Source organism: Spea bombifrons, chromosome 2 (assembly GCF_027358695.1).
Source record: "Spea bombifrons isolate aSpeBom1 chromosome 2, aSpeBom1.2.pri, whole genome shotgun sequence".
In the NCBI taxonomy this organism is placed as follows: Eukaryota; Metazoa; Chordata; class Amphibia; order Anura; family Pelobatidae; genus Spea; species Spea bombifrons.
This window is the reverse complement of record NC_071088.1, coordinates 118,909-146,776: the sequence shown is the minus strand read 5'-3', so window position 1 is coordinate 146,776 and position 27,868 is coordinate 118,909. Positions and strand designations below refer to the sequence as shown.

The window sequence follows — 27,868 nt, the reverse complement described above, 5'->3', positions numbered from 1 at the left end:
GCTTACAACTCTGAGAAATGATTTGGCACCGATGTCACGTGACAGGAGTGAAGGTTTTTTTTTTTTCTCCTGCGTCCGGAATACTTGTTACCGCTTGCTATGATTGGTCTCTTTGTCCATTGACTGCTATGATTGGCCGCCAAGCCCCGGCTCGTGATTGGCTGCTTCGTTTCCCGCGGTTGTTTTGACAGCTGGAATCTGTATCAGGACGGAAACGTGAAATTCTATTAATAATACAAAAAAACGGAGCGAGAGCCGGGGAACGGCGGGAGGCGCGGCGGAGCCTGCGGTCAGTGCGGGGTATAGTTTAGGACGGGAACAGCTGGGGCTTTCCAGGACTGGAGGGGGGATGTATAATCATAATAATAGTAATAATACTAATCGCTAACATCACCCGTTAATATCAGACCCCCGCCGGTATCTGGTGGATTATCACCCTTTAGTAATATCTGACCCCGCCGGTATCTGGTGGATTTATCACCCTTTAGTAATATCTGACCCCGCCGGTATCTGGTGGATTATCACTCTTTAGTAATATCTGACCCCGCCGGTATCTGGTGGATTATCACCCGTTAATAATATCTGACCCCGCCGGTATCTGGCGGATTATCACCCTTTAGTAATATCTGACCCCACCGGTATCTGGCGGATTATCACCCTTTAATATCTGACCCCGCCGGTATCTGGCGGATTATCACCCTTTAGTAATATCTGACCCCGCCGGTATCTGGTGGATTATCACCCGTTAATAATATCTGACCCCGCTGGTATCTGGCGGATTATCACCCTTTAGTAATATCTGACCCCACCGGTATCTGGCGGATTATCACCCTTTAATATCTGACCCCGCCGGTATCTGGCGGATTATCACCCTTTAATAATATCTGACCCCACCGGTATCTGGCGGATTATCACCCTTTAATATCTGACCCCGCCGGTATCTGGCGGATTATCACCCTTTAGTAATATCTGACCCCGCCGGTATCTGGTGGATTATCACCCGTTAATAATATCTGACCCCGCTGGTATCTGGCGGATTATCACCCTTTAGTAATATCTGACCCTACCGGTATCTGGCGGATTATCACCCGTTAATAAAATCTGACCCTGCCGGTATCTGGCGGATTATCAACCGTTAATAATATCTGTCCCCGCCGGTATCTGGCGGATTATCAACCGTTAATAATATCTGACCCTCATCCTTGTCTGTAGAGACCCGGTCATGGAGCGCTACGACGCGGTGAAATGTCTCCTTAAGAAGTGGGAGAACGAGTTTTTAAAACAGCATGAAAGGAAGCCGAACAGGGTAAGTGAAGAAGGGAACTGCAGCACGAGGGTGGGTGGTAAATAAGACTAATGGGGCAGGAAGATAAGGCTTCGTTTTGGGGCGTTTGTTTTGGCTTAGTGTTTGAGGGACTGTCGCTCTTTTCTAGGAGGTCAGAATGTTTGCTGGGTATGAGGGCCTCGCAGGGTTCTTCAGCCCTTAAAGCCTCAATAATGTGTATAGAAACAGCATTTCCATTAATCGGGGTAAATATAATAGACTATTCTTAGAAATGCCACATAAGCAGCCAAAAAAAGGTCTAAAAAGCTTGATAAAGCCCAGCGTGTTTGTATTTAGAAGACACCATGAGGGGCTGCTCGCCCCCAGCGCCGCGTGATGCTGCCGGTTACACGTGTCGGCGCTCACTCTTTGCCCTCTTCCTGTCGGTAGGTAGATGTGGAGAACGCGCCAGAAGAGACCCGGGGTGAGTGATAAAGACTCTTACAGCCATTTTTATTACCGATTATTTAGTAAAATGTATAAATAGAGACCGTTTTGATATTTTCTTGGGCTGGCATCGGACGTAGCGGGGAGATGCCCCATACTTACCCGCTCCGGGGCTGTAGTGTGCAGCCACGGGCTGCCAGTGTGCAGCCATGCCGCCTGCTGCTACGCGGGTATAAAACCCTGACGAGTGGCCGGCGTCGGCGTCTGTGTTCTTCCCTCTCGGAATATTCTGGAACTAAAGGAAGGGCCGGGGCTCTGTGACTGATACTCTATACCGTTTGTGGCTGTGGGTCTCCTGTCCCTACGACAGATCGAGTGATATTACTGAGTATTAACTGCCCTCCTGCCAAACCCTCTCCCCGCTAGCCCTATATAAGGAGTACCGAGCTTTGAAACGGGACCTGCCGAGCGAGAACAATGGACCGACCGGGGACACGTCTGACGTTCCGGCCAAGAGCCCCAAAAGTGACAAGGGGCACCAGGTGAGGCGATGCGACAACCGGTACAAAATGCTGCGAGTAATACTACCGCCAGTGACAGCGCCGCATTGGCAAGTGCTAACGGTACGGATAGTATATATATATATATATATTATATCATTCTGGTGACAGTACTGCCTCTGGGTTCTGGCTTTTTTTGGCAAGGTTCCCCTCCTCTCTTCCCTTGGCTACAGGACCCCCCGGCTCTCTCTGTGGAGTTTCTGTCCTGTCTCCCAGTGGCCCTGGGGTCCCCCCTTTCCTGTGGGGTTTCCTCCCAGTGGCTGTGGGGGATTATCTGTGACAGCGGAGGGTATTAATGCTGCTGTAGTAGTAGGAGATGCTGATGTAGTTCGGGGGGCTCAGAATACCTTGGCCTGTTTCCGGTGTCTTTCAGGTTTCCAGCTCTTGGGGCGAGCATCTGAATCGCGCTAACGAGACCCCTGCGAACGCGCCCAAGATGTCCTCGAAGGAGCGAGAGTCTCTGAAGGCCTCGGCACAATACTTTGGGATGAAACTAAAAGCCAATTTCGGATCAGCTGTGAAGGTGAGAGTCAGGAAGCGGTAAAATGATCACAAGCGTTTCCTTCGGGTAATTATGTCTCGGAAACAGTATCGTCTGCAAGGGGGATAGAAAGCCGAGTGTCGCCTGCAAGGGGGATAGAAAGCCGAGTGTCGCCTGCAAGGGGGATGGAAAGCCGAGTGTCGCCTGCAAGGGGGATAGAAAGCCGAGTGTCGCCTGCAAGGGGGATAGAAAGCCGAGTGTCGCCTGCAAGGGGGATAGAAAGCCGAGTGTCGCCTGCAAGGGGGATAGAAAGCCGAGTGTCGCCTGCAAGGGGGATGGAAAGCCGAGTGTCGCCTGCAAGGGGGATAGAAAGCCGAGTGTCGCCTGCAAGGGGGATAGAAAGCCGAGTGTCGCCTGCAAGGGGGATAGAAAGCCGTGTGTCGCCTGCAAGGGGGATGGAAAGCCGAGTGTCGCCTGCAAGGGGGATAGAAAGCCGAGTGTCGCCTGCAAGGGGGATAGAAAGCCGAGTGTCGCCTGCAAGGGGGATAGAAAGCCGAGTGTCGCCTGCAAGGGGGATAGAAAGCCGAGTGTCGCCTGCAAGGGGGATGGAAAGCCGAGTGTTGCCTGCAAGGGGGATAGAAAGCCGAGTGTCGCCTGCAAGGGGGATAGAAAGCCGAGTGTCGCCTGCAAGGGGGATAGAAAGCCGTGTGTCGCCTGCAAGGGGGATGGAAAGCCGAGTGTCGCCTGCAAGGGGGATGGAAAGCCGAGTGTCGCCTGCAAGGGGGATGGAAAGCCAAGTGTCGCCTGCAAGGGGGATGGAAAGCCGAGTGTCGTCTGCAAGGGGGATAGAAAGCCGAGTGTCGTCTGCAAGGGGAATGGAAAGCCGAGTGTCGCCTGCAAGGGGGATAGAAAGCCGAGTGTCGTCTGCAAGGGGGATGGAAAGCCGAGTGTCGTCTGCAAGGGGGATGGAAAGCTTATGCTGCTTAAGAGGTCAATAAGTGTGATTGGCGTGGCGGTATAAGTAGGTAAACTTCATCATAACAACTAGTAGTGATCGCAGGGAAGGGGCATTAATTAAATCAATACAGTTGATTGTATTAAATGGGGCAGTATTAATAAACCGGGGGTATTGATGAGTCGGGAGGGGGCAGTGTTAATAAGCAGGATATGTTATTAAATGGGGAGGGGGCAGTATTAATAACAGCTAGTAGTAATTGTAGAGAAGGGGCATTAATAATAAGTTGATTATGTTAATAAACAGTGGGTATTGATGAGGCAGGAGGGGCAGTATTAATAAGCAGGTGACTGGGCAGTGTTAATAAACAGGGGGTATTCATGAGGCGGGAGGGGGCAGTATTATTAAGCAGGTGACTGGCCAGTGTTAATAAACAGGGGGTATTCATGAGGCGGGAGGGGGCAGTATTAATAAGCAGGTGACTGGCCAGTGTTAATAAACAGGGGGTATTGATGAGGCGGGAGGGGGCAGTATTAATAAGCAGGTGACTGGGCAGTGTTATTGATAAGGGGGCCGTGTTATTGATAAGGGGGCCGTGTGAGATGAGTTAATTATAAGTAGTAGCTATTAAGGCTGACGCCCGCTCCCCTCTCCCTCTTTCTGTCTGGATTCCTCTCTTTCCCTCTGTCCTCTGAAGCTATCGGCTTTTCTTTGGGTAAATTGGATAGGGGTTTGCGCGGACCCCGTGGCGGAAAGGCAGTACATTCAGTCTGTGCATCAGGATCGGTCCCGTTATTAACTCTACTGGACAGGGGTCTCCTTTCCTAATGTATTCGTACCTATTGTACCCCCGTCTTTACATGAAATGTCTGCACTTGGCGTACCTCCTGATTATTATACTGTAACCGGTACATGCGCTTAACAGATAAAATATAATATTAGATATGAGCTGTGAATAAAGCACAAGGCGATGTACTTTAAAGGCACCGACTGCAGCAGAAAGGGACCGGAAAGCCATGATTTCTGATGAGCTGAAGGTCGACAATGTTACACGGGGTGGAAAAAGAGGGTGAGGAGTGTAAAGCGAGGGATAGTAGTAAACAACCAGCCCCCATGCCTGCAGCTAAGGAACAACCACACGTTCCTAGACAGCTGGAGCCGTTTTTGGGCTGTAAAGAGATTCCATTCTTACCAGCAGAGCCAGGCGCATCGCCCCCCCCCCGTTCTTTAGACCGGGGGGGGAGTTTAGTGTCCCTCTCTGCGTCTCCGTAAAGACGCAGATTGAAAACAGGTGCCCCTTTCTGTCCCCTTACTCACATGCACTTTAAATTCCCTCCTAGGAGCGCCCCACGTCTCTGAGAAAGGCCGTTACCCGATGTGCGTCACCTGCTCCGGACCGTCGGCAGAGCGCTACGCTAAATGTAGGAGATTCGGGGTCTCCGGCGCCTGCTGTCAAATCCGCTGATCCAGCGAGCGAGTGCGATGGAAGCGACCTTCTGCTTCCGCAGAGGATGCCTCCGATCAAAACCAGTTTAACTCCTCAGCGCAGCAAGAAACTCCACCAGCTGCAGACTATGGTTGGACAGCGTATGACCTCTCTGAACCCAGACTGGCTGGAAAGGTGTGAACTGCTAAAGGAAGGGGGTAGTTTAGCCGAAGGAGGTCGATGTCGGATAACAGGAGGCACAGCCAGCAATGTCACCAAGAAGTTTCATGCGCAGGGGTGGGAGTGCGGATCTCTCGGCGCAGACTCGCCTTCCTCGAATGCCCAAAGAGAGCAGAGTGACTCGCTTATGGAGCCGAAAGAACTGCCTCCTTGTACAGAGGAGCCTTCTCCCTCTCCATGCCTGGACCAGAAAGACACGGCTGCAGCGGAGCTAACGAGCTGTAGGGAAACCGAGGGCAGACCGCACTCCCAAGCCGGTAGCCTGCTGCCCTACAAAGATTCAGCCGCTGATGAGAGGGTAAACCGAGACTTCGAAGCGACGGACAGGACAGTAGATGAAACGGCTGTGTCCTTGAGCAGAAATCGGCATGGTGGACGAACAGCCTGCAGTGGCCGCATCCAACGAGCTGACGGTAAAAGTCAGGAGGCGGAGGAGACGCTCTCGGGACGAGGCCGAGGTAACAGACAGAAAGCGCAGGCGATGGACAACTTATCCTCAGGGGCATGTAAGGTCACCTGCAATGAGACCGATGGGACGGAAACGAGCCGTAGGGTTAACAGAAAGCGAAAGACCCCGGCTGATCCCCCCCAGGGCTTAAGCCCAGAAAACTGTAAGAAGAGACGCAAGACAAAGCCCAAAAATAAGTTAAAGTCAGAATGCACAAGTGAAACGCCAGAAGCCGGTGGAACGGAGCAGAACCAAGAGACCCCGCTGGAGAGACCACTCAAACAGAATCTAATGGCCAGGGCCACTGAAAACCTCCTGGGAGATGTGGATGAAGAGGCTGCGCCCAGGATGGTGGCGCGCTCCGAGAGGAACGCCAGGTAATGCCGGGATCCGGCAGAGACCCCAATACTGCGCCGCACGTTCATTTGTCTATTGCAACACGTATGGTGCTAACCTCTTCTAACCTGTACACTGCTTCTCGTTCTCTCTCGCAGCAGAGCTCCTCAAAGGAAGACGGAGAACTTTGTCCGAATCAATCTAAAGAAGAAAACCTATGTTAAAGGCTATGTGCTGAATGGGACGAGACTGAGGAAACAGGTAGCGGGGCCCAGAGGTTACCGAAATATAGAAGCTATTCGTCCAGCAACCTCTCATACCGGCATACACAGCAGTAGCCCCCAATTCCCGCCCAGCAGTCTATACACACCTCATTCTTCATTCTTGTTTTGACAGAACCCCCTTGTACCCCGGCTGGGCACCTCCGCTCAAAAGAGCTGAGGAACACAATATACGCCACCACCAGTCACTCAAAACGCTTGGTGTGGAGTGAAGAAGAGAAGGGAGTGTTGGCAGTTCACTCCGTCATCCGGCAACGCCAATGTATTTAAACCGTACAAGGGGGTCGTTTACATGCAATAGACACAGCAAACCACACATGGTTCTCCATCAGGCCTCCTTTCGTGGCAGACTTTGCATGTCTCCAGCTTGTCAGTCGGCTATACGGTTGAATGAACCCCTCGATGACGGATTTAGTCTGTACTTAATGCTGTCGTATGTTAACTTACAGATGTGGAAGCAGAAGTGGCAGAAGAAAGGAGAGCAGTTCGGAGGAGGAGGAAAGCATTTTAACCGCGGCGAGGACACTTGTTTCCGATGCGGGAGAACAGGGCACTGGGCGTCACAATGTCCTGGCGCAGGTACCGCAGACTTCCCAGATCTTTCCTGGGTTTATACGTAATAATCACACGCATTTTACTAAACCGAGTAAGAAGGGTCGGTGTAGTGAGGGTGTTCCAGGAAACGGCATCTGACGCCCTCATACCGTAAGGTTAAACCGGGCTGCTTGTGCCAGTCCCCATAGTATGACTGCGAAGGAATAGACACTTTTATTGGTCGCAGCCCCCCATGCACTCCCATTGACCAAACTGTCCCTGCTGCTATGGTATACTTTGACCCCTTAATGAGCAATGATGTGCTAGTAATAAATGAGCTTAGAAAGTGATCATAGATTTATTTCTTTGCCCAGACAGTGTTGCTGTAATGCCTCAATATCGAGGCATTCAGGGGCCCCGTGTGATCGCTCCCTGGTGCGACAACATGCACAGTATACAATATGGCGGCAGTCTCCTTTAAAAGAACTTGGGAGACGATCAAGGCATTCAGCGACACCAAAAACCCACCCCGGAACGCGCTGTGAGAGCGACCATAAGTGCCATAGCGAGACATATTGCCTCTCGTAAGATGTCAGTGCCCACTAAAAAATAACTTACAGGGTTTGTCCCTTTTAACTATGCAAGCCCAGCCTACTAATCAACATCGGATTAGTAAAATATATAGAACATAAAGAAATGGCGAAAACAAATAAATAAATTCTCCAGTGATGTCACCGTCAGAGGAACCATCCAAAATTATCCCTGTATCTGAAAAAATCCTGGCTCAGAAAGAGTTTAAATTCTATCAAATGAAATACCCATAGGATGTCTACTTTTCAAAAATGGATTGATGGCTAAATTGAATTGGCCAGCTTCAAAGATCTCCCAAATAGGACATGGGCGCAGAGTAACCAGATGTCCAACTTCAGAAACAAATGTTCCCTTTTTGGCCCCAAACAACCTGACAAACGTATGCATGGGTGGTATCGCTGTACATAAACATTTTTCAAATAAATGTCTTTATAAAAGGGTTTTTTCACCATATCTTTTTATAGTAAGTTAGATTATATGATCAAAATAATGGTATATAAAGAAAGCCCTTCTTGTCCTGGGAAAAAAAACCCCAATATATAATTTATGAGTTCAGTAAATGAAAGAGAAGAAAATTACAATCAGAGCAGAAATGTTACAACAGCCTTGGTCACGAAGTGTATTTGTACCACATAAAAAGCCTCCCATAACAAAATTCATAATTGTATTTGTTGTTATCCCCATTAACCAGGTCTTCTCTTGGTTGGGGGGATAAACTGCTGTAAAGAAGGTGTTAGAAAAATGCTTATGTTACCATAAATATTATTGCTGACAAAGACAGCAGAAAATGTCTAGTCTATGATGTATCACGAGTTCCCGCCAACATATCTACTAAGAGGCGTAACCTGCTTAAAAAGTAACCAATCAGAATGATGCATGCTATTAGAAGCAGATAAGAAGTATAAGAAGTTATATAAACCATGTAATCCAAATACGTAATTAGACAACGCTTCGACTTTTCTGTGTTGTGTGCCTTGTCTCGATTATGCGCATAATCTATTAAAGGAAATAACTTTTTCTGAGGAGAATTCGACCATTAATTCAACCAACAGAAGGGCTATAAAATGACCTATAGCAACGGGGTGTCAGCAGAGGAGCCCCTAGAACACCGTCTACAGCCACACGGTTGTTCCCCTAAATACACGTTGGCAAATTTTCTCTCTTGCTCCCCAGAGCAATATGTCCAGGGGGATGAGTTCCCGCTCCCTCTCAGTCCATATGGCACTGGGTCTGGAGTGGATGTGTGGCCGCTCTCATGCTGGGATCAGGACACTGTGTCTGGGGCGGGTGGGCTGCCGCCCTCGTGCCGCACGGTCTGCCCCGGCCTTGTGGCAATTAGGTGATTATACAGAAACGCCGTACACTGTGCGTCTCGGTTGTGTTTACTTGTGCAGTTCCGGTGCAGCCGCTGAAGGAGTCGGATCCCGAAGAAGATGAAGTGGAGTTACCTACGTTGGAGGAGGTGGCCAGGAAGACAAACACTCAGTACCGGCCTGATGCGGGTGAGTGCGAGTAAACTCTGAAATACACTTAAGCTTGTATGAGCGAGGCTCCCCTCGCCTCTTGCTTCAAATTTTTATGTCATGCACTGCTGTGTACCCATTGTACAGCGCTTTGGAATATGATGACGCTATATAAAACAATAAGTATATGTGCACCGAAGCATACACCCTGACCAGTACACAGGTGTGTGGATATACATATATACACACATGCACATGCGGTCTGGCATGTACACGAATGCCCTTATTGGGGTACAGACTAATGGAAATCAGGGGGTCTAGCGGGACGTCCCCGGCTGTCGCTGCCGCAGGTGCTTTTTCACGTTTTTCACGACGCAGCAGTCAGGATCTGGAGAACACACTTTATAGGGACGTTTTTATAACCATTTTACCGGGGGAGGGGAACTGACGGGAAACATGAAAGGGTTAACATGATTAACACAATGGCAGGGATTACGCAGACCTCGACACGATGGCCGATACACAACAGAGGTGAAGGGATTAGGGAAGTAACTGAAGAATGTCTATTCTACCTTTAATACACATAGAAACGGGGACAACAGGGTGAAAATACAAAATATTAACCCCTGCAAGACAATAATTTGCACAAAATGTGTGTCCAGCATCGATTACACCGACAGCAAAGAGCTGAATGATGGGAGCTGATGGGATATTGTGGTCTGGCTCAATGCAAACAATCTTCGGTACGCTGTGTGAACGCAAGACGCTGCTGAAAATGTTCCTCATGTTTTCTTTATTTTCTGTTCGTGGAAGCAAGCGCGAATCTTTGTGTTCTGCTTTTCGGTTTAGTATCGGCTCCTACACGGGATCTGAGCGACTGCAGCCCGGGGGCCGTTGCCCCTCTGGATGTGGTGAGACCGCAGTATGAGCCCCCCAAACCTCCTCCACCAATGCAGCCTCTGTATGAACTGGAACCAGGGGGCCGAATACAGGGTATGTACACAGCCGGCGCACAACATGTGTATAGCGTGTGTGATGCAGCCGGCACACAACATGTATATAGCGTGTGGGATACAGCCGGCACACAACGTGTATGTAGCGTGTGGGATACAGCCGGCATACAACGTGTATAAAGCGTGTGTGATACAGCTAGTGCATTATGTGTGATACAGCCAGAGCACAACGTGTATATAGCGCGTGATACAGCCGGCACACAACGTGTATATAGCGCGTGTGATACAGCCGGCACACAACGTGTATATAGCGCGTGTGATACAGCCGGCACACAACGTGTATATAGCGCGTGTGATACAGCCGGCACACAACGTGTATATAGCGAGTGTGATACAGCCGGCACACAACGTGTATATAGCGCGTGTGATACAGCCGGCACACAACGTGTATATAGTGTGCGTGATACAGCCGGCGCACAACGTGTATATAGCGCTTGTGATACAGCCGGCACACAACGTGTATATAGCGAGTGTGATACAGCTAGCGCATTATGTGTGATACAGCCAGAGCACAACGTGTATATAGTGTGTGTGGTACAGCCGACGCACAACGTGTATATAGCGTGTGGGATACAGCCAGCACACAATGTGTATATAGCGTGTGTGATGCAGCCGGCACACAACGTGTATATAGCGTGTGTGATACAGCCTGCGCACAACGTGTATATAGCGTGTGGGATACAGCCAGCACACAATGTGTGTATATAGCGTGTGTGATGCAGCCGGCACACAACGTGTATATAGTGTGTGTGATACAGCCTGCGCACAACGTGTATATAGCGCGTGTGATACAGCCGGCGCACAACGTGTATATAGTGTGTGTGATACAGCCTGCGCACAACGTGTATATAGCGTGTGGGATACAGCCAGCACACAATGTGTGTATATAGCGTGTGTGATGCAGCCGGCACACAACGTGTATATAGCGTGTGTGATACAGCCGGCACACAACGTGTATATAGCGAGTGCGATACAGTTAGCGCAGTATGTGTGATACAGCCAGAGCACAACGTGTATATAGCGCGTGTGATACAGCCGGCGCACAACGTGTATATAGCACATGATACAGCCGGCGCACAACGTGTATATAGTGTGTGTGATACAGCCGGCGCACAACGTGTATACAGGGCCGGCCTTTGGGGTGTGCGACCTGTGCGACCGCACAGGGCGCCACACTCCAGGGGGCGCCGCCGCGGGGTCCGACGCCACCGTAGCGTACCGCTGCCGCCAGCAGCGTACCTAGCAGGTGCCGCTCATCAGGGGGGCACCCGGCACCCCTCCAGAGACGGACAGTAATGTCCGCCGCTGGAGGAGCAGGCTCGCAAGGGAGTGGTATCGGAGGTCTTTAAACCCGGCTTAAAATCACTTGTGATCTGCGCGGCAACAGCTGCTGTGCGCCGGGGTTTGCTGTCAGATCCCGGCGCACAACACTGAAGCCGCGCCCACTGCTGTCCGTGCCCTCTAAACCGGAAGAAGACAGAAGAACTGAAGAAGAGGAGCGAAGAGAAGGAAAAGGAGCTGTATATATATATATGTATAAAAATATATATATATATATATATATATATATATATATATATATATATATATATATATATATATGGCCAGGTAAATGCACTTTCGGTTTCAGTCCAGAATTCGTTTAGGTGCATCCCTCCTACTAAGCCAGACAATGAAGTGGTAGGCCTACACCACATCAATGTTTGGCGTGGTATATAGTGATTGGGGTTTTGTTACAAGTTTTTATTCCTTTCTTTTTTTGGGATGGGGGGGCGCCAGAGGAGTAGTCCGCACAGGGCGCCAGAACACCTAAGGCCGGCTCTGCGTGTATATAGTGTGTGTGATACAGCCGGCGCACAACGTGTATAAAGCATGTGTTATACAGCCACCGCACAACATGTATATAGCGCGTGTGATACAGCCGGCGCACAACGTGTATAAAGCATGTGTTATACAGCCACCGCACAACATGTATATAGCGCGTGTGATACAGCCGGCGCACAATGTGTATATAGCGCGTGTGATACAGCCGGCGCACAATGTGTATATATCGCGTGTGATACAGCCAGCGCACAATGTGTATATATCGCGTGTGATACAGCCAGCGCACAATGTGTATAAAGCGCGCGTGTTATACAGCCAGCGCACAACGTGTATAGCGCATGTTATACAGCCTGGTGTGTGTGTGTGTGTGTGTGATACAGCCGGCGCACAGTATGTATACAGTGTGTGATACAGCTGGACGGAGTATGTATGACTTGTGTTTCTCTGTTTTCTCACAGAGGCACCCGCGGAGGTGTATGAGGCACTTTCTGAGTTAGGATATCAAAGCTTCCGTCCTGGACAGGAAGAGGCTGTTATGAGGATTCTGTCAGGTGTGCATCCATGAACTTGGATCTCTCCACTGGCTGGCCTCTCACCCCTCCCTCTCTCCACTGGCCGGCCTCTCACCCCTCCCTCTCTCCACTGGCCGGCCTCTCACCCCTCCCTCTCTCCACTGGCCGGCCTCTCACCCCTCCCTCTCTCCTCTGGCCGGCCCCTCACCCCTCCCTCTCTCCACTGGCCGGCCCCTCACCCCTCCCTCTCTCCACTGGCCGGCCTCTCACCCCTCCCTCTCTCCACTGGCCGGCCTCTCACCCCTCCCTCTCTCCTCTGGCCGGCCTCTCACCCCTCCCTCTCTCCTCTGGCCGGCCTCTCACCCCTCCTTCTCTCCTCTGGTCGGCCTCTCATCCGCCCCCTCCTCTTGCAGGACTTTCTTCGCTGGTCATTCTGTCTACAGGGATGGGGAAGTCTCTGTGTTACCAGCTGCCAGCGTATATTTATGCCAAGAGGTCTCCTTGCATCACCCTGGTGATCTCTCCGCTCGTTTCGCTCATGGATGATCAGGTAACATGTCTCCGTTGTAATTGCTGTTTAAGGTTTTGTGCTAATAATCAGGTTCCCTTCATACGTGTCGGTCGCGGAACCGTTTCTATCGTGTGCCGTCCAGACAGGGATTCGTAGAATCTGCCGTCTAGTCTGCCCGTCCGTTTAAAACCATCAGTATACAACGGTACAGAACGTTATGATGTTAGTCCGGCGCCTCGGCTGTAGTTTTGCCCTGTTCTGTGCATGACAGCATAGGGGGTATTTCACCAAAGATCAGGCGACGAGTTAAAGGGTTAACTGACATTACTTAATGCCTCACAAGCCGTGTCTCCTCCAGGTGTCTGGTCTTCCTTCGAAGCTGAAGGCCGTGTGCATCCATTCAAACATGACCAAGATTCAGCGCGAAGCAGCGATGGCGAAGGTGGTCTCCACGTGTGTGGTTCCTCTCCCTGCTGTATCTCACTCCTCGTCCCTCTTCATACTCCGTCACTCCTCACCCTCGCTCCTGTGGTTCCTCTCCCTGCTGTATCTCACTCCTTGTCCGTCTTCATACTCCGTCACTCCTCACCCTCCCTCCTGTGGTTCCTCTCCCTGCTGTATCTCACTCCTTGTCCGTCTTCATACTCCCTCCCTCCTGTGGCTCCTCCCCCTGCTGTATCTCGCTCCTCGTCCCTCTTCATACTCCGTCGCTCCTCACCCTCCCTCCTGTGGTTCCTCTCCCTGCTGTATCTCACTCCTTGTCCGTCTTCATACTACGTCACTCCTCACCCTCCCTCCTGTGGCTCCTCTCCCTGCTGTATCTCGCTCCTCGTCCCTCTTCATACTCCGTCGCTCCTCACCCTCCCTCCTGTGGTTCCTCTCCCTGCTGTATCTCGCTCCTCATCCCTCTTCATACTCCGTCACTCCTCACCCTCCCTCCTGCCCTCCTGTGGTTCCTCTCCCTGCTGTATCTCACTCCTTGTCCGTCTTCATACTCCGTCACTCCTCACCTGCCCTCCTGTGGTTCCTCTCCCTGCTGTATCTCACTCCTTGTCAGTCTTCATACTCCGTCACTCCTCACCTGCCCTCCTGTGGTTCCTCTCCCTGCTGTATCTCACTCCTCGTCCCTCTTCATACTCCGTCATTCCTCACCCTCCCTCCTGTGGTTCCTCTCCCTGCTGTATCTCACTCCTTGTCAGTCTTCATACTCCGTCACTCCTCACCGTCCCTCCTGTGGTTCCTCTCCCTGCTGTATCTCACTCCTCGTCTCTCTTCATACTCCGTCGCTCCTCACCCTCCCTCCTGTGGCTCCTCTCCCTGCTGTATCTCACTCCTTGTCCGTCTTCATACTCCGTCACTCCTCACCCTCCCTCCTGTGGTTCCTCTCCCTGCTGTATCTCACTCCTCGTCCCTCTTCATTCTCCGTCACTCCTCACCCTCCCTCCTGTGGTTCCTCTCCCTGCTGTATCTCACTCCTTGTCCGTCTTCATACTCCCTCCCTCCTGTGGCTCCTCCCCCTGCTGTATCTCGCTCCTCGTCCCTCTTCATACTCCGTCGCGCCTCACCCTCCCTCCTGTGGTTCCTCTCCCTGCTGTATCTCACTCCTTGTCCGTCTTCATACTACGTCACTCCTCACCCTCCCTCCTGTGGCTCCTCTCCCTGCTGTATCTCGCTCCTCGTCCCTCTTCATACTCCGTCGCTCCTCACCCTCCCTCCTGTGGTTCCTCTCCCTGCTGTATCTCGCTCCTCATCCCTCTTCATACTCCGTCACTCCTCACCCTCCCTCCTGCCCTCCTGTGGTTCCTCTCCCTGCTGTATCTCACTCCTTGTCCGTCTTCATACTCCGTCACTCCTCACCTGCCCTCCTGTGGTTCCTCTCCCTGCTGTATCTCACTCCTTGTCAGTCTTCATACTCCGTCACTCCTCACCTGCCCTCCTGTGGTTCCTCTCCCTGCTGTATCTCACTCCTCGTCCCTCTTCATACTCCGTCATTCCTCACCCTCCCTCCTGTGGTTCCTCTCCCTGCTGTATCTCACTCCTTGTCAGTCTTCATACTCCGTCACTCCTCACCGTCCCTCCTGTGGTTCCTCTCCCTGCTGTATCTCACTCCTCGTCTCTCTTCATACTCCGTCGCTCCTCACCCTCCCTCCTGTGGCTCCTCTCCCTGCTGTATCTCACTCCTTGTCCGTCTTCATACTCCGTCACTCCTCACCCTCCCTCCTGTGGTTCCTCTCCCTGCTGTATCTCACTCCTCGTCCCTCTTCATACTCCGTCACTCCTCACCCTCCCTCCTGTGGTTCCTCTCCCTGCTGTATCTCACTTCTTGTCCGTCTTCATACTCCGTCACTCCTCACCTTCCCTCCCGTGGCTCCTCTCCCTGCTGTATCTCGCTCCTCGTCCCTCTTCATACTCCGTCACTCCTTACCCTCCCTCCTGTGGCTCCTCTCCCTGCTGTATCTCGCTCCTCGTCCCTCTTCATAATCCGTCGCTCCTCACCCTCCCTCCTGTGGTTCCTCTCCCTGCTGTATCTCGCTCCTCGTCCCTCTTCATACTCAGTCACTCCTCACCCTCCCTCCTGTGGCTCCTCTCCCGGCTGTATCTCACTCCTCGTCCCTCTTCATACTCCGTCGCTCCTCACCCTCCCTCCTGTGGCTCCTCTCCCTGCTGTATCTCGCTCCTCGTCCCTCTTCATACTCCGTCACACCTCACCCTCCCTCCTGTGGCTCCTCTCCCTGCTGTATCTCACTCCTCGTCCGTCTTCATACTCCGTCACTCCTCACCCTCCCTCCTGTGGTTCCTCTCCCTGCTGCATCTCACTCCTCGTCCCTCTTCATACTCCGTCACTCCTCACCCTCCCTCCTGTGGTTCCTCTCCCTGCTGTATCTCACTCCTCGTCCCTCTTCATACTCCGTCGCTCCTCGCCCTCCCTCCTGTGGCTCCTCTCCCTGCTGTATCTCACTCCTTGTCACTCCTCACCCTCCCTCCTGTGGCCCTCTTCCCGCTGTGGTTTGTGGCCCCTTGTTTTTGGCACGCTCGCCTGCAGTAATTTACTAAAAAGATGTCCCGTTGCAGGTAAAGGAGGGTAAGGTGCATGTCCTTCTGCTCTCCCCCGAGGCTTTGGTTGGAGGGGGATATTCTGGCTCCAGCTGTTTGCCCCCGGCTGACCAGCTGCCCCCAGTGGCGTTTGCCTGTATAGACGAAGCTCATTGTGTGTCGGAGTGGTCTCACAACTTTCGCCCGTGTTACCTGCGCCTCTGCAAGGTTTGTATCGCTTGCCGACGCCATTTCATGTTTATTACTAGCAATTCCACGCACGGCCCTCAGAAGTTGTGGGATAACAAAGCATTTAGACTGGATCCTTTCTGTGTTTCTCTTTTGGTGGGTGTGCACTGGACTGGATAGTGAAACCTGCCAGGCGTTGCTTGATGACGCGGCAGGACTTGTCCCTTGGGTGGTTTTTCGGGCCCTTGGAGCCTTGTGAGGGACGCCAGCTTTACCTCAGACCGGACACGAGCCCCCTAATTGTCTGACTTGGGACTCTTCTGTCTCTCGTCCCCCCTGACCTAGGTCCTTCGTGAGCGTCTTGGTGTGCGATGCCTTCTGGGCCTCACCGCCACCGCAACCATGGCTACAGCCCAAGATGTGGCCCACCACCTAGGGGTGACAGAGGACGGGGGGATTCCTGTGAGACTGGCTGGTGTACCCCCTAATCTGCACCTTTCTGCATCGATGGACCGAGACAAAGACCAGGTGATGCTTAACTCTTTAACCCTGAAAGCCGCCTCGCTCATGCCTTTTACACGCGTGTTTCCCGTCGTGTTATTGGCCAAAATCCTGGAGCGGCCGCTCGGTGATCGCAGCGGGTTGGAGCGGCCGCGCTCCTCGCTTTCTGAATATCGCTCCACAGGGGCCCATACCTACGATGCACACCTGCACCCCCCCTACACAATGCGGCCGTCTATTTACCCCACTGATCAGTCTACTATAACCCCTCCTACACACTGCCCCATGTATTTACCCCTCTGTCACTCATCACTGATCAGTCTCCTATAACCCCTCCTACACACTGCCCCATGTATTTACCCCTCTGTCACTCATCACTGATCAGTCTCCTATAACCCCTCCCACACACTGCCCCATGTATTTACCCCTCTGTCACTCATCACTGATCAGTCTCCTATAACCCCTCCTACACACTGCCCCATTTATTTACCCCCCTGTCACTCATCACTGATCAGTCTCCTATAACCCCTCCCACACACTGCCCCATGTATTTACCCCTCTGTCACTCATCACTGATCAGTCTCTTATAACCCCTCCTACACACTGCCCCATGTATTTACCCCTCTGTCACTCATCACTGATCAGTCTCCTATAACCCCTCCCACACACTGCCCCCCTCTCTCTTCCAATAATTTTTTCTCTTGCGTTGTTGTTGTTGTTTTTGTGGCCCTTCTTGGGCCCGTTTAGCGATTATCTGGCTTTCTTCTACCCCCAGGCACTCGTCACGCTGTTAAAAGGAGAGCGATTCGGGTGTTTGGATTCCGTCATCGTTTACTGCACCCGCAGAGAGGAGACCACGCGCATTTCTGCCCTGCTGAGAACGTGTCTCCAGGGGGTAACCGTGAACAAGAGTCAGAGCGAGGCGGCTGGGGAGGAAGAGGACCCCGCGGCGCGCAGAAAGAAAGCTCAAGGTACGAGCCCGGCTGATGCACATGGAGGGAAAGGCCACGAGGGCATGGGGGCTGGTCTGTCTTATGGCGCGTCTTGGGGGCCGCGCGGGGAGAAGTACAATGCGCCCGCAGGGGGGGGGGGGGGAGAAGCACAATGCGCCCGCGGGGGGGGGGCAGAAGTACAATGCGCCCGCAGGGGGGGAGGAGTACAATGCGCCCGCAGGGGGGGAGGAGTACAATGCGCCCCGCAGGGGGGGAGGAGTACAATGCGCCCCGCGGGGAGAAGTACAATGCGCCCCGCGGGGAGGGGAGAAGTATAATGCGCCCCGTGGGGAGAAGTACAATGCGCCCCGCGGGGAGGGGAGGTGTACAGTGCGCCCGTGGGGAGAAGTACAATGTGCCCCGTGGGGAGAAGTACAATGTGCCCCGTGGGGAGAAGTACAATGCGCCCCGTGGGGAGAAGTATAATGCGCCTGCGGGGAGGAGTATAGTGCGCCCGCGGGGAGAAGTACAGTGCGCCCGCGGGGAGAAGTACAGTGCGTCCGTGGGGGGGGGATAACGGGTGCCGTAGCGGAGCCGTTTTGGTGCGAATGAGGAGTAACTGCTCTCTGCTTCCCTGCAGCCCGGAAGAAGCTGCGAAAGCCCCTGAAGTGGGTGGCCGACGCGTACCACGCGGGCATGTCTGCTGCCGAGCGCCGGAGGGTGCAGAATAACTTCATGAGTGGCCAGCTGCGTCTGGTGGTGGCCACCGTGGCGTTCGGGATGGGACTGGACAAGTCCGACGTCAGAGGCGTCATCCACTACAACATGCCCAAGAACTTTGAAAGCTACGTGCAGGAAATCGGCCGCTCGGGACGAGACGGGAAGGACGCTCAGTGCCACCTCTTCCTGGACCCGGAGGTAAGAGGGCCGCGTCGGGCTCCGGGCTCCGGGCATCGCTGCTCCGGGCTCCGTGCCGCCGGGGACGCTCCTCGCTCACCTTCAGGGTCTCTTTTGCCCTTTGTTGATGTGGGGAACGGTTTTCTGGGCTTTAGGTTCTGCCCTCCACCTTTCCGGATGTTTCTTGCAGGCGCAGGACCTGGACGAGCTCCGCAGACACGTCTACGCCGACTCCATGGATTACTTCACGCTCAAAAGACTCGTCCAGAGGGTCTTTCCGAAGTGTAAGTGCCGGGATATACACAGAAAGCAGGAGGCACTGAAGAGGGTGAGTAACCGGATCGCGCGGGATACCCACCAGAGATACCGGCACGGGATACCCACCCCACCCCCACCCCCGGCACGGGATACCCACCAGAGATACCGGCACGGGATACCCACCAGAGATTCCGGCACGGGATACCCACCCCCACCCCCGGCACGGGATACCCACCAGAGATACCGGCACATGGGCGCGAGCGCTGCGTGGATGATAAAATAATAAAATTATATTACATGCACATTATATTTACGCAGATCCCGCAGCGCTGATAGAAGGGGGGGGGCAGCGACAATGAACATGAAAACGGTCAGCTTCAAAATTAGATTTACCAGACGGTTTAGGATAGGGGTTTGAGTTAGGGGGTTTAGGATGGGGGTTTAGGATTAGGATTGAGGTTAGGGGGTTAGGGTTTGGGTTAGGGTGTTTAGGATAGGGGTTTGGGTTAGGGGGTTGGGGATAGGATTAGGATTGAGGTTAGGGATTTGGGATAGGATTAGGGTGTTTAGGATAGGGGTTTGGTTTAGGGGTTTGGGATAGGATTAGAATTGAGGTTGGGGTTTGGGTTAGGATTGGGGTTAGGGGGTTTGGGTTAGGATTAGGATCTGGGATAGGATTAGGGTTAGGGGTTAGGGTGTTTAGGATAGGGGTTTGGGTTAGAGGGTTGGGGATAGGATTAGGATTGAGGTTAGGGGGTTGGGTTAGGATTGAGGTTAGGGGGTTGGGGTTTGGGATAGGATCTGGGATAGGATTAGGGTTTGGGTTAGGATTGAGGTTAGGGGGTTGGGTTAGGATTGAGGTTAGGGGGTTGGGGTTTGGGATAGGATTAGGGTTTGGGTTAGGGTGTTTAGGATAGGGTTTTTGGGTTAGGGGGTTGGGGACAGGATTAGGATTGAGGTTAGGGGGTTGGGTTAGGATTGAGGTTAGGGGTTTTGGGTTAGGGGGTTGGGGACAGGATTAGGATTGAGGTTAGGGGGTTAGGGTTTGGGTTAGGGTGTTTAGGATAGGGGTTTTGGGTTAGGGGGTTGGGGACAGGATTAGGATTGAGGTTAGGGGGTTTGGGTTAGGGTGTTTAGGATAGGGGTTTGGGTTAGAGGGTTGGGGATAGGATTAGGATTGAGGTTAGGATTGAGGTTAGGGGGTTGGGGTTTGGGATAGGATTAGAATTGGGGTTTGGGTTAGGATTGGGGTTAGGGGGTTTGGGTTAGGATTAGGATCTGGGATAGGATTAGGGTTAGGGGTTAGGGTGTTTAGGATAGGGGTTTGGGTTAGAGGGTTGGGGATAGGATTAGGATTGAGGTTAGGGGGTTGGGTTAGGATTGAGGTTAGGGGGTTGGGGTTTGGGATAGGATCTGGGATAGGATTAGGGTTTGGGTTAGGATTGAGGTTAGGGGGTTGGGTTAGGATTGAGGTTAGGGGGTTGGGGTTTGGGATAGGATTAGGGTTTGGGTTAGGGTGTTTAGGATAGGGGTTTGGGTTAGGGGGTTGGGGACAGGATTAGGATTGAGGTTAGGGTTTGGGTTAGGGTGTTTAGGATAGGGGTTTGGGTTAGGGGGTTGGGGACAGGATTAGGATTGAGGTTAGGGGGTTTGGGTTTAGTTTAGGGATTTGGGATAGGGGGTTTGGTTTAGGGGTTTGGGTTAGGATTGAGGTTAGGGGGTTTAGGATAGGGGTTTGGGTTAGGATTGAGGTTATGGGGTTTAGGATAGGGGTTGGGGATAGGATTAGGATTGAGGTTAGGGGGTTGGGGTTTGGGTTAGGATTGAGGTTAGAGGGTTTGGGTTAGGGGATTTAGGATAGAGGTTTGGGTTAGGATTGAGGTTAGGGGGTTTGGTTTAGGGGTTAGGATTGAGGTTAGGGGGTTGGGGTTTGGGTTAGGATTGAGGTTGGGGTTTGGGATAGGATCTGGGATAGGATTAGGATTTGGGATAGGGTTTGGGTTAGGGGGTTGGGGATAGGATTAGGATTGAGGTTAGGGGGTTTGGGTTTAGTTTAGGGATTTGGGATAGGGGGTTTGGTTTAGGGGTTAGGAGTTTGGGTTAGGATTGAGGTTAGAGGGTTTGGGTTAGGGGGTTTAGGATAGGGGTTTGGGTTAGGATTGAGGTTAGGGGGTTTGGTTTAAGGGTTTAGGCTAGGGGTTAGGGGTTTGGGTTAGGATTGAGGTTAGGGGGTTTGGTTTAAGGGTTTAGGCTAGGGGTTAGGGGTTTGGGTTAGGATTGAGGTTAGGGGGTTTGGTTTAAGGGTTTAGGCTAGGGGTTTGGGTTAGGATTGAGGTTAGGGGGTTTGGTTTAAGGGTTTAGGCTAGGGGTTTGGGTTAGGATTGAGGTTAGGGGGTTTGGTTTAGGGGTTAGGGGGTTTGCGGATAGGATTAGGATTGAGGTTAGGGGGTTGGGGTTTGGGTTAGGATTGAGGTTAGAGGGTTTGGGTTTAGTTTAGGGATTTGGGATAGGGGGTTTGGTTTAGGGGTTTGGGTTAGGATTGAGGTTAGAGGGTTTGGGTTAGGGGGTTTAGGATAGGGGTTTGGGTTAGGATTGAGGTTATGGGGTTTAGGATAGGGGTTGGGGATAGGATTAGGATTGAGGTTAGGGGGTTTAGGATAGGGGTTGGGGATAGGATTAGGATTGAGGTTAGGGGGTTGGGGTTTGGGTTAGGATTGAGGTTAGAGGGTTTGGGTTAGGGGATTTAGGATAGGGGTTTGGGTTAGGATTAAGGTTAGGGGGTTTGGTTTAGGGGTTAGGATTGAGGTTAGGGGGTTGGGGTTTGGGATAGGATTGAGGTTTGGGGGTTGGGGTTTGGGATAGGATTAGGATTTGGGATAGGGTTTGGGTTAGGGGGTTGGGGATAGGATTAGGATTGAGGTTAGGGGGTTTGGGTTTAGTTTAGGGATTTGGGATAGGGGGTTTGGTTTAGGGGTTAGGAGTTTGGGTTAGGGTTGAGGTTAGAGGGTTTGGGTTAGGGGGTTTAGGATAGGGGTTTGGGTTAGGATTGAGGTTAGGGGGTTTGGTTTAAGGGTTAGGGGGTTTGGGTTAGGATTGAGGTTAGGGGGTTTGGGTTAGGGGGTTTGCGGATAGGATTAGGATTGAGGTTAGGGGGTTGGGGTTTGGGTTAGGATTGAGGTTAGAGGGTTTGGGTTAGGGGGTTTAGGATAGGGGTTTGGGTTAGGATTGAGGTTAGGGGGTTTGGTTTAGGGGTTAGGATTGAGGTTAGGGGGTTGGGGTTTGGGTTAGGATTGAGGTTGGGGTTTGGGATAGGATCTGGGATAGGATTAGGATTTGGGATAGGGTTTGGGTTAGGGGGTTGGGGATAGGATTAGGATTGAGGTTAGGGGGTTTGGGTTTAGTTTAGGGATTTGGGATAGGGGGTTTGGTTTAGGGGTTAGGAGTTTGGGTTAGGGTTGAGGTTAGAGGGTTTGGGTTAGGGGGTTTAGGATAGGGGTTTGGGTTAGGATTGAGGTTAGGGGGTTTGGTTTAAGGGTTAGGGGGTTTGGGTTAGGATTGAGGTTAGGGGGTTTGGGTTAGGGGGTTTGCGGATAGGATTAGGATTGAGGTTAGGGGGTTGGGGTTTGGGTTAGGATTGAGGTTAGAGGGTTTGGGTTAGGGGGTTTAGGATAGGGGTTTGGGTTAGGATTGAGGTTAGGGGGTTTGGTTTAGGGGTTAGGATTGAGGTTAGGGGGTTGGGGTTTGGGTTAGGATTGAGGTTGGGGTTTGGGATAGGATCTGGGATAGGATTAGGATTTGGGATAGGGTTTGGGTTAGGGGGTTGGGGATAGGATTAGGATTGAGGTTAGGGGGTTTGGGTTTAGTTTAGGGATTTGAGATAGGGGGTTTGGTTTAGGGGTTAGGAGTTTGGGTTAGGGTTGAGGTTAGAGGGTTTGGGTTTAGGGGGTTTAGGATAGGGGTTTGGGTTAGGATTGAGGTTAGGGGGTTTGGTTTAAGGGTTTAGGCTAGGGGTTTGGGTTAGGATTGAGGTTAGGGGGTTTGGTTTAAGGGTTTAGGCTAGGGTTTAGGGGTTTGGGTTAGGATTGAGGTTAGGGGGTTTGGTTTAAGGGTTTAGGATAGGGGTTTGGGTTAGGATTGAGGTTAGGGGGTTTGGTTTAGGGGTTAGGGGGTTTGCGGATAGGATTAGGATTGAGGTTAGGGGGTTGTGATTAGGGTTTGGTGGTTAGTGTTTATTTTTAACGCACGGGCTTCAGAATGAACAAATAACTGCGGATAAGATCCGCTCCTCGGCTGACTTTCAGCGGCTGCCTCTATTGTGTTCTACAGACGCTCTGATAAGGAGTCGAGGCGTTTCGTAGATCCGGGCTCAGATCACACATAATTTTATTATGGGGCAAAAACCACGACTGGGGTAAATAAGAAAAACTTTTTTAATGCAAGGAATAGGAAATCGTCCGGGTTGGGAGAAACTAGCCTCCCTTTATTAACCATTCTTATCATGAGTTGTGAGGCGTGTTGTATCCGTGTGCTGGCGTGGCTTTCATACACTGGCTCAGCGAGTCGTGGACTCTTCTGTGGCATCACTTTTTATTCTGCCCATTCGTCTTATAGGCATGTGAGGTGGACGATAGTGAGATGATGGATATAATGGAAGCGTGCGAGGAGCCGGCCGGACCGTGTGCCAAGGAACAGACGGTGCGTGTGTGCCACATGCATGAAAGGGCTTTTCCCATAGAGGAGTCCGTGCAGGCGCTGGATGTCCGGGAGGAGGGTAAGCAGAGCCACTGGGGCCTGGTATCCACGAGATCCACGACATCCATCGGAGGAGAAAGCTCTAGCTTTGGCTCCCCGGGGAATGTTATTCAGGGGAGAGCCGTCACGCGCTGGCATTGTGCCACGGTTAGCGTGGGACCCCCTGGCGATGGCTGCAATGCACCGCCTCTGACCCCCAGGGCGCTCGAGAGCCCCTCTGAGTGTGCCCCAGCCTCCAGCACTCAAAGGGTTAAATACGTGGCCTGAGGGTAGCGATGGATGCCTCTCCCACGCTGTTTTTCTCTTCCATGTCTTTTCTGATGAAAAGAAGCTGCCAGTGAAAGCTGCAAGAGCCCAATGTCACCCGCTAACCTGCTCATGACTCTCCCTGCCTGTAACGGGCCACGTCGGAGGCAGAGAGGGCCACGAGCCATTAAACGGACATAAGGTGCCGTAAAGCGAGGATGCAGGGATAACGTGGCCTTTCCTTTGCTCTTTAAGGTCTTGAAACTCTGCTGTGCTACCTGGAGCTGCATGCGAACCACTGGCTGGAGCTGCTTCATCCCACCCTGTCCGTCTGCCGTGTCACCTGCTACGGTGGCCCCAGGCAACTGCAAGCCGTGGCTAAGAGGTGGCTAATCACTTATTTTTAACCAAATTGCTACATTTTCTGTTTGATGAGCTGGAATATTATATCCTGTCGGGGTTTGTATGGCTGCGACCTATTCCGCCTGCGCCCCCCCCCCCCGTGCCGGCCTATTCCGCCTGCCCCCCCCCGTGCCGGCCTATTCCGCCTGCAAAACCCCCCCCCCCGCCGGCCTATTCCGCCTGCACCCCCGTGCCGGCCTATTCCGCCTGCACCCCCCTCCCCGCGCCGGCCTGTTCTTCCTGCCCCGGCGGCCTGGCCCGGTGCCTTCTTTGGTGTACTGGCTACCTGTTGAACGTGTAACTTTTTCCGTCCCCATAGCTGTCCTCCTGTGGCTGTGGCCCTTGCCAGGGAACGCCTGTCTGGTGTGGATCACACTCATGTGAGTTCCGTGGAGTTTAACGTGGTGGAACTTGCAGATACCATGGGCTGGGAGATTATTCCGGTAAAGCGAGCGCTTCGTGACCTGCAGTGGACGCAAAAGAAACCGGGAGGTGAAGGCCTGAATGTGGCGGAGGTGGAAATGTGGGCTTATAGAATGTAGATGTGAATGCTTGCATTTGGGGTTTAGAGGTGCAGATGTCCACGTGTCCTGGGATCAGTGGGACTGTAATGCTAAAACAGCTTGCTTCCTTATCTCCAATGCGTGGCAGTGTGTGCTGCTCCTCGCGGTGGGATGTCTGCGTGACAGTGCGTGTTTCTGCCGGTGGGATGTCGGCGTGGCGGTGTGCGTGTTTCTGCCGGTGGGATGACGGCATGGCAGTGCGTGTGTTTTTGGCGGTTGGATGTCGGCGTCGCAGTGCGTGTGTTTTTTGCCGGTTGGATGTCGGCGTGGCAGTGTGTGCTGCTCCTCGTGGGATGTCGGCATGGCAGTGTGTGCTGCTCCTCGCGGTGGGATGTCGGCGTGGCAGTGTGCGTGTTTTTGCCGGATGGATGTCGGCGTGGCGGTGCGTGTTTCTGCCGGTGGGATGTCGGCGTGGCAGTGTGTGCAGTAGTGTTCGCAGTGGGAAGTTTCATAACAGATGTTTTTCCGTGTCCCAGTTTTTAGTGGCACTGGTAAAAGTGGAGTGCTGGTGGAGTTCAGTAAGCTGTCGTTTCATTTTCGTTCTTTTGGTGATCTCGCGGACCGAGAACTGGAAGAAATCTGTGATTTTCTGCACCAAAAAGTCACTTCCAGAGAGAGGACGGCTCTGCTGCAGCTCACGTCCTGCTACCACGCCTTCCACAGGTGAGTGCGCCCGAAATCTGCATACAAAACAAATACCACAACGTGGCCCCGGAGCCCCGCCGCAGATCTCCAGCATTTAATGCAAACGGAAGGCGTCTCCATCAGGGTATAAATAGTACATAACTGGCAGACGTGGGACGTGTCTCTTTCCTCCGTGGCTTTACGACCGGACCTTGACGTCACTCCTTGGATGAGAATTTCAATCGGTGTCTCATCTTGCTGTCTTATAGCGTGGCCTACAGGAGCAGCAGTGCGTGCGCAGAGCAGGTGAACACCGAGCGCAGTGGGCAGCTGAAAGCTCTGCTTCTGGAGTACTTTGAGAAAAGAGACCCACTAGTGGTACACGGCGTGGACTCCTCGGAAGAGGATCTGACCCGTCTAAAGGTAAAACTCATACTTCTGGTCATATAGTCTGCATCTGTTTCTTTATGTATATGTAACCCCTTCTTCTCCCCCGTTCTCTCCATCCTGCCCCCCCCCTCTGTCTGGTCGTTGCAGGTTCTGGACTGGGAGGACCAGATCCGTTCTGATATCCGTCATTTTCTCTCCATTCACCAAGATGAACGGTTTTCTGGCCGAGCGATTGCGCGGATCTTCCACGGGATAGGTGTGTGGCTGTATGACTACGTGGCTGCGGTATGAGCCGCAATGAATTTGTGTGGTGCAGGGTTGTGACATGATGCTGTCTTGGTGTGGTGCAGGGTTGTGACCTGTGACACCGTGTGGTGCGGGGTTGTGACGCTGTCACGGTGTGGTGCAGGGCTGTGATGGTGTGGTGCGGGGCTGTAACAGTGTGGTGCGGAGATGTGATGCTGTATCGGTGTGGTGCAGGTTTGTGATGTGGAGTTGTGACGCTGTGTCGGTGGGGTGCGGGGTTGTGACGCTGTGTTGGTGAGGTGTGGGGTTGTGACGCTGTGTTGGTGGGGTGCGGGGTTGTGACGCTGTGTCGGTGGGGTGCGGGGTTGTGACGCTGTGTCGGTGGGGTGCGGGGTTGTGTCGGTGGGGTGCGGGGTTGTGTCGGTGGGGTGCGGGGTTGTGTCGGTGGGGTGCGGGGTTGTGGCGCTGTGTCGGTGGGGTGCGGGGTTGTGGCGCTGTGTCGGTGGGGTGCGGGGTTGTGGCGCTGTGTCGGTGGGGTGCGGGGTTGTGGCGCTGTGTCGGTGGGGTGCGGGGTTGTGGCGCTGTGTCGGTGGGGTGCGGGGTTGTGGCGCTGTGTCGGTGGGGTGCGGGGTTGTGGCGCTGTGTCGGTGGGGTGCGGGGTTGTGACGCTGTGCCGGTGGGGTGCGGGGTTCTGACGCTGTGCCGGTGGGGTGCGGGGTTGTGACGCTGTGCCGGTGGGGTGCGGGGTTGTGACGCTGTGCCGGTGGGGTGCGGGCTTGTGATGCTGTATCGGTGTGGTACAGGTTTGTGACGTGGAGTTGTGAAGCTGTGTCGGTGGGGTGCGGGGTTGTGACGCTGTGACGGTGTGGTGCGGAGATGTGATGCTGTATCGGTGTGGTACAGGTTTGTGACATGGAGTTGTGAAGCTGTGTCGGTGGGGTGCGGGGTTGTGACGCTGTGACGGTGTGGTGCGGGGCTGTGACGGTGTGGTGCGGGGCTGTGATGCTGTATCGGTGTGGTACAGGTTTGTGATGTGGAGTTGTGACGCTGTGTCGGTGGGGTGCGGGGTTGTGACGCTGTGTCGGTGTGGTGCGGGGCTGTGATGCTGTATCGGTGTGGTACAGGTTTGTGACGTGGAGTTGTGACGCTGTGTCGGTGGGGTGCGGGGTTGTGACGCTGTGTCGGTGTGGTGCGGGGTTGTGTTGGTGTGGCGCGGGGCTGTGACGGTGTGGTGTGGAGATGTGATGCTGTATCGGTGTGGTACAGGTTTGTGATGTGGAGTTGTGACGCTGTGTCGGTGGGGTGCGGGGTTGTGACGCTGTGTCGGTGTGGTGCGGGGCTGTGACGGTGTGGTGCGGGGCTGTGATGCTGTATCGGTGTGGTACAGGTTTGTGACGTGGAGTTGTGACGCTGTGTCGGTGGGGTGCGGGGTTGTGACGCTGTGTCGGTGTGGTGCGGGGTTGTGTTGGTGTGGTGCGGGGCTGTGACGGTGTGGTGTGGAGATGTGATGCTGTATCGGTGTGGTACAGGTTTGTGACGTGGAGTTGTGAAGCTGTGTCGGTGGGATGTGGGGTTGTGACGTTGTGGCGCTGTGCCGGTGTAACAGGCTCTGTGCTCTTGTCTCGTTGTTGTTTGTCGCACACAGGCAGCCCCTGCTACCCGGCCCAGATCTATGGAAGGGATCGGAGGTTCTGGAGGAAATACATTCATTTGGATTTTAATGAACTAATCCGTCTCTCCAAGGAAGAGATTATTCGTCTCAGATGATGTCATGGTGAGGTCAGAGACTGTGTGCCCACCGGGAAGTGGAGGCAGAGAGAAGCGGGGAACATGAAGTGAATATCTGAAGCCACATATGGTGGAAAGTGGTCTCTGCCTAAAGCCTGTAACATAAATGTGAAAAAAAAGATATTTTATTTTTGTTACGTGAAATAAACTTGAGAAATCTT

The 27,868-nt window shown here is 53.0% G+C and overlaps 1 protein-coding gene across 2 annotated transcripts; it reads left to right on the top strand.

Moving 5' to 3' along the window:
- The first annotated feature begins 163 nt into the window (after positions 1-163).
- RECQL4 (RecQ like helicase 4) lies at positions 164-27,868 on the top strand. 2 transcript variants are annotated; one of them, XM_053454879.1, is made up of 25 exons: positions 164-289; positions 1,213-1,306; positions 1,715-1,748; positions 2,138-2,253; positions 2,645-2,794; positions 5,048-6,198; positions 6,319-6,418; positions 6,888-7,017; positions 8,958-9,065; positions 9,876-10,019; positions 12,322-12,414; positions 12,789-12,925; positions 13,245-13,328; positions 15,959-16,147; positions 16,454-16,636; positions 17,385-17,580; positions 18,182-18,459; positions 18,629-18,766; positions 23,308-23,467; positions 23,950-24,079; positions 24,416-24,588; positions 25,136-25,322; positions 25,553-25,706; positions 25,821-25,929; positions 27,565-27,868. In XM_053454879.1, exons 2-25 carry the CDS (start codon positions 1,223-1,225, stop codon positions 27,684-27,686), a joined length of 4,350 nt encoding a protein of 1,449 aa, XP_053310854.1. In that variant the 5' UTR covers positions 164-289; positions 1,213-1,222; the 3' UTR covers positions 27,687-27,868. The 2 variants fall into 2 exon arrangements, with proteins under 2 accessions (XP_053310854.1, XP_053310853.1); XM_053454878.1 differs by having other exon boundaries at positions 6,316-6,418.

Bases quoted from the DNA above. Each gene is read 5' to 3' on its own strand.
- RECQL4 (XM_053454878.1), top strand. From the start codon at position 1,223: ATGGAGCGCTACGACGCGGTGAAATGTCTCCTTAAGAAGTGGGAGAAC. The intron at 1,307-1,714 runs GTAAGTGAAGAA...TCCTGTCGGTAG, and splicing joins ATGAAAGGAAGCCGAACAGG to GTAGATGTGGAGAACGCGCC. The intron at 2,795-5,047 runs GTGAGAGTCAGG...ATTCCCTCCTAG, and splicing joins ATTTCGGATCAGCTGTGAAG to GAGCGCCCCACGTCTCTGAG.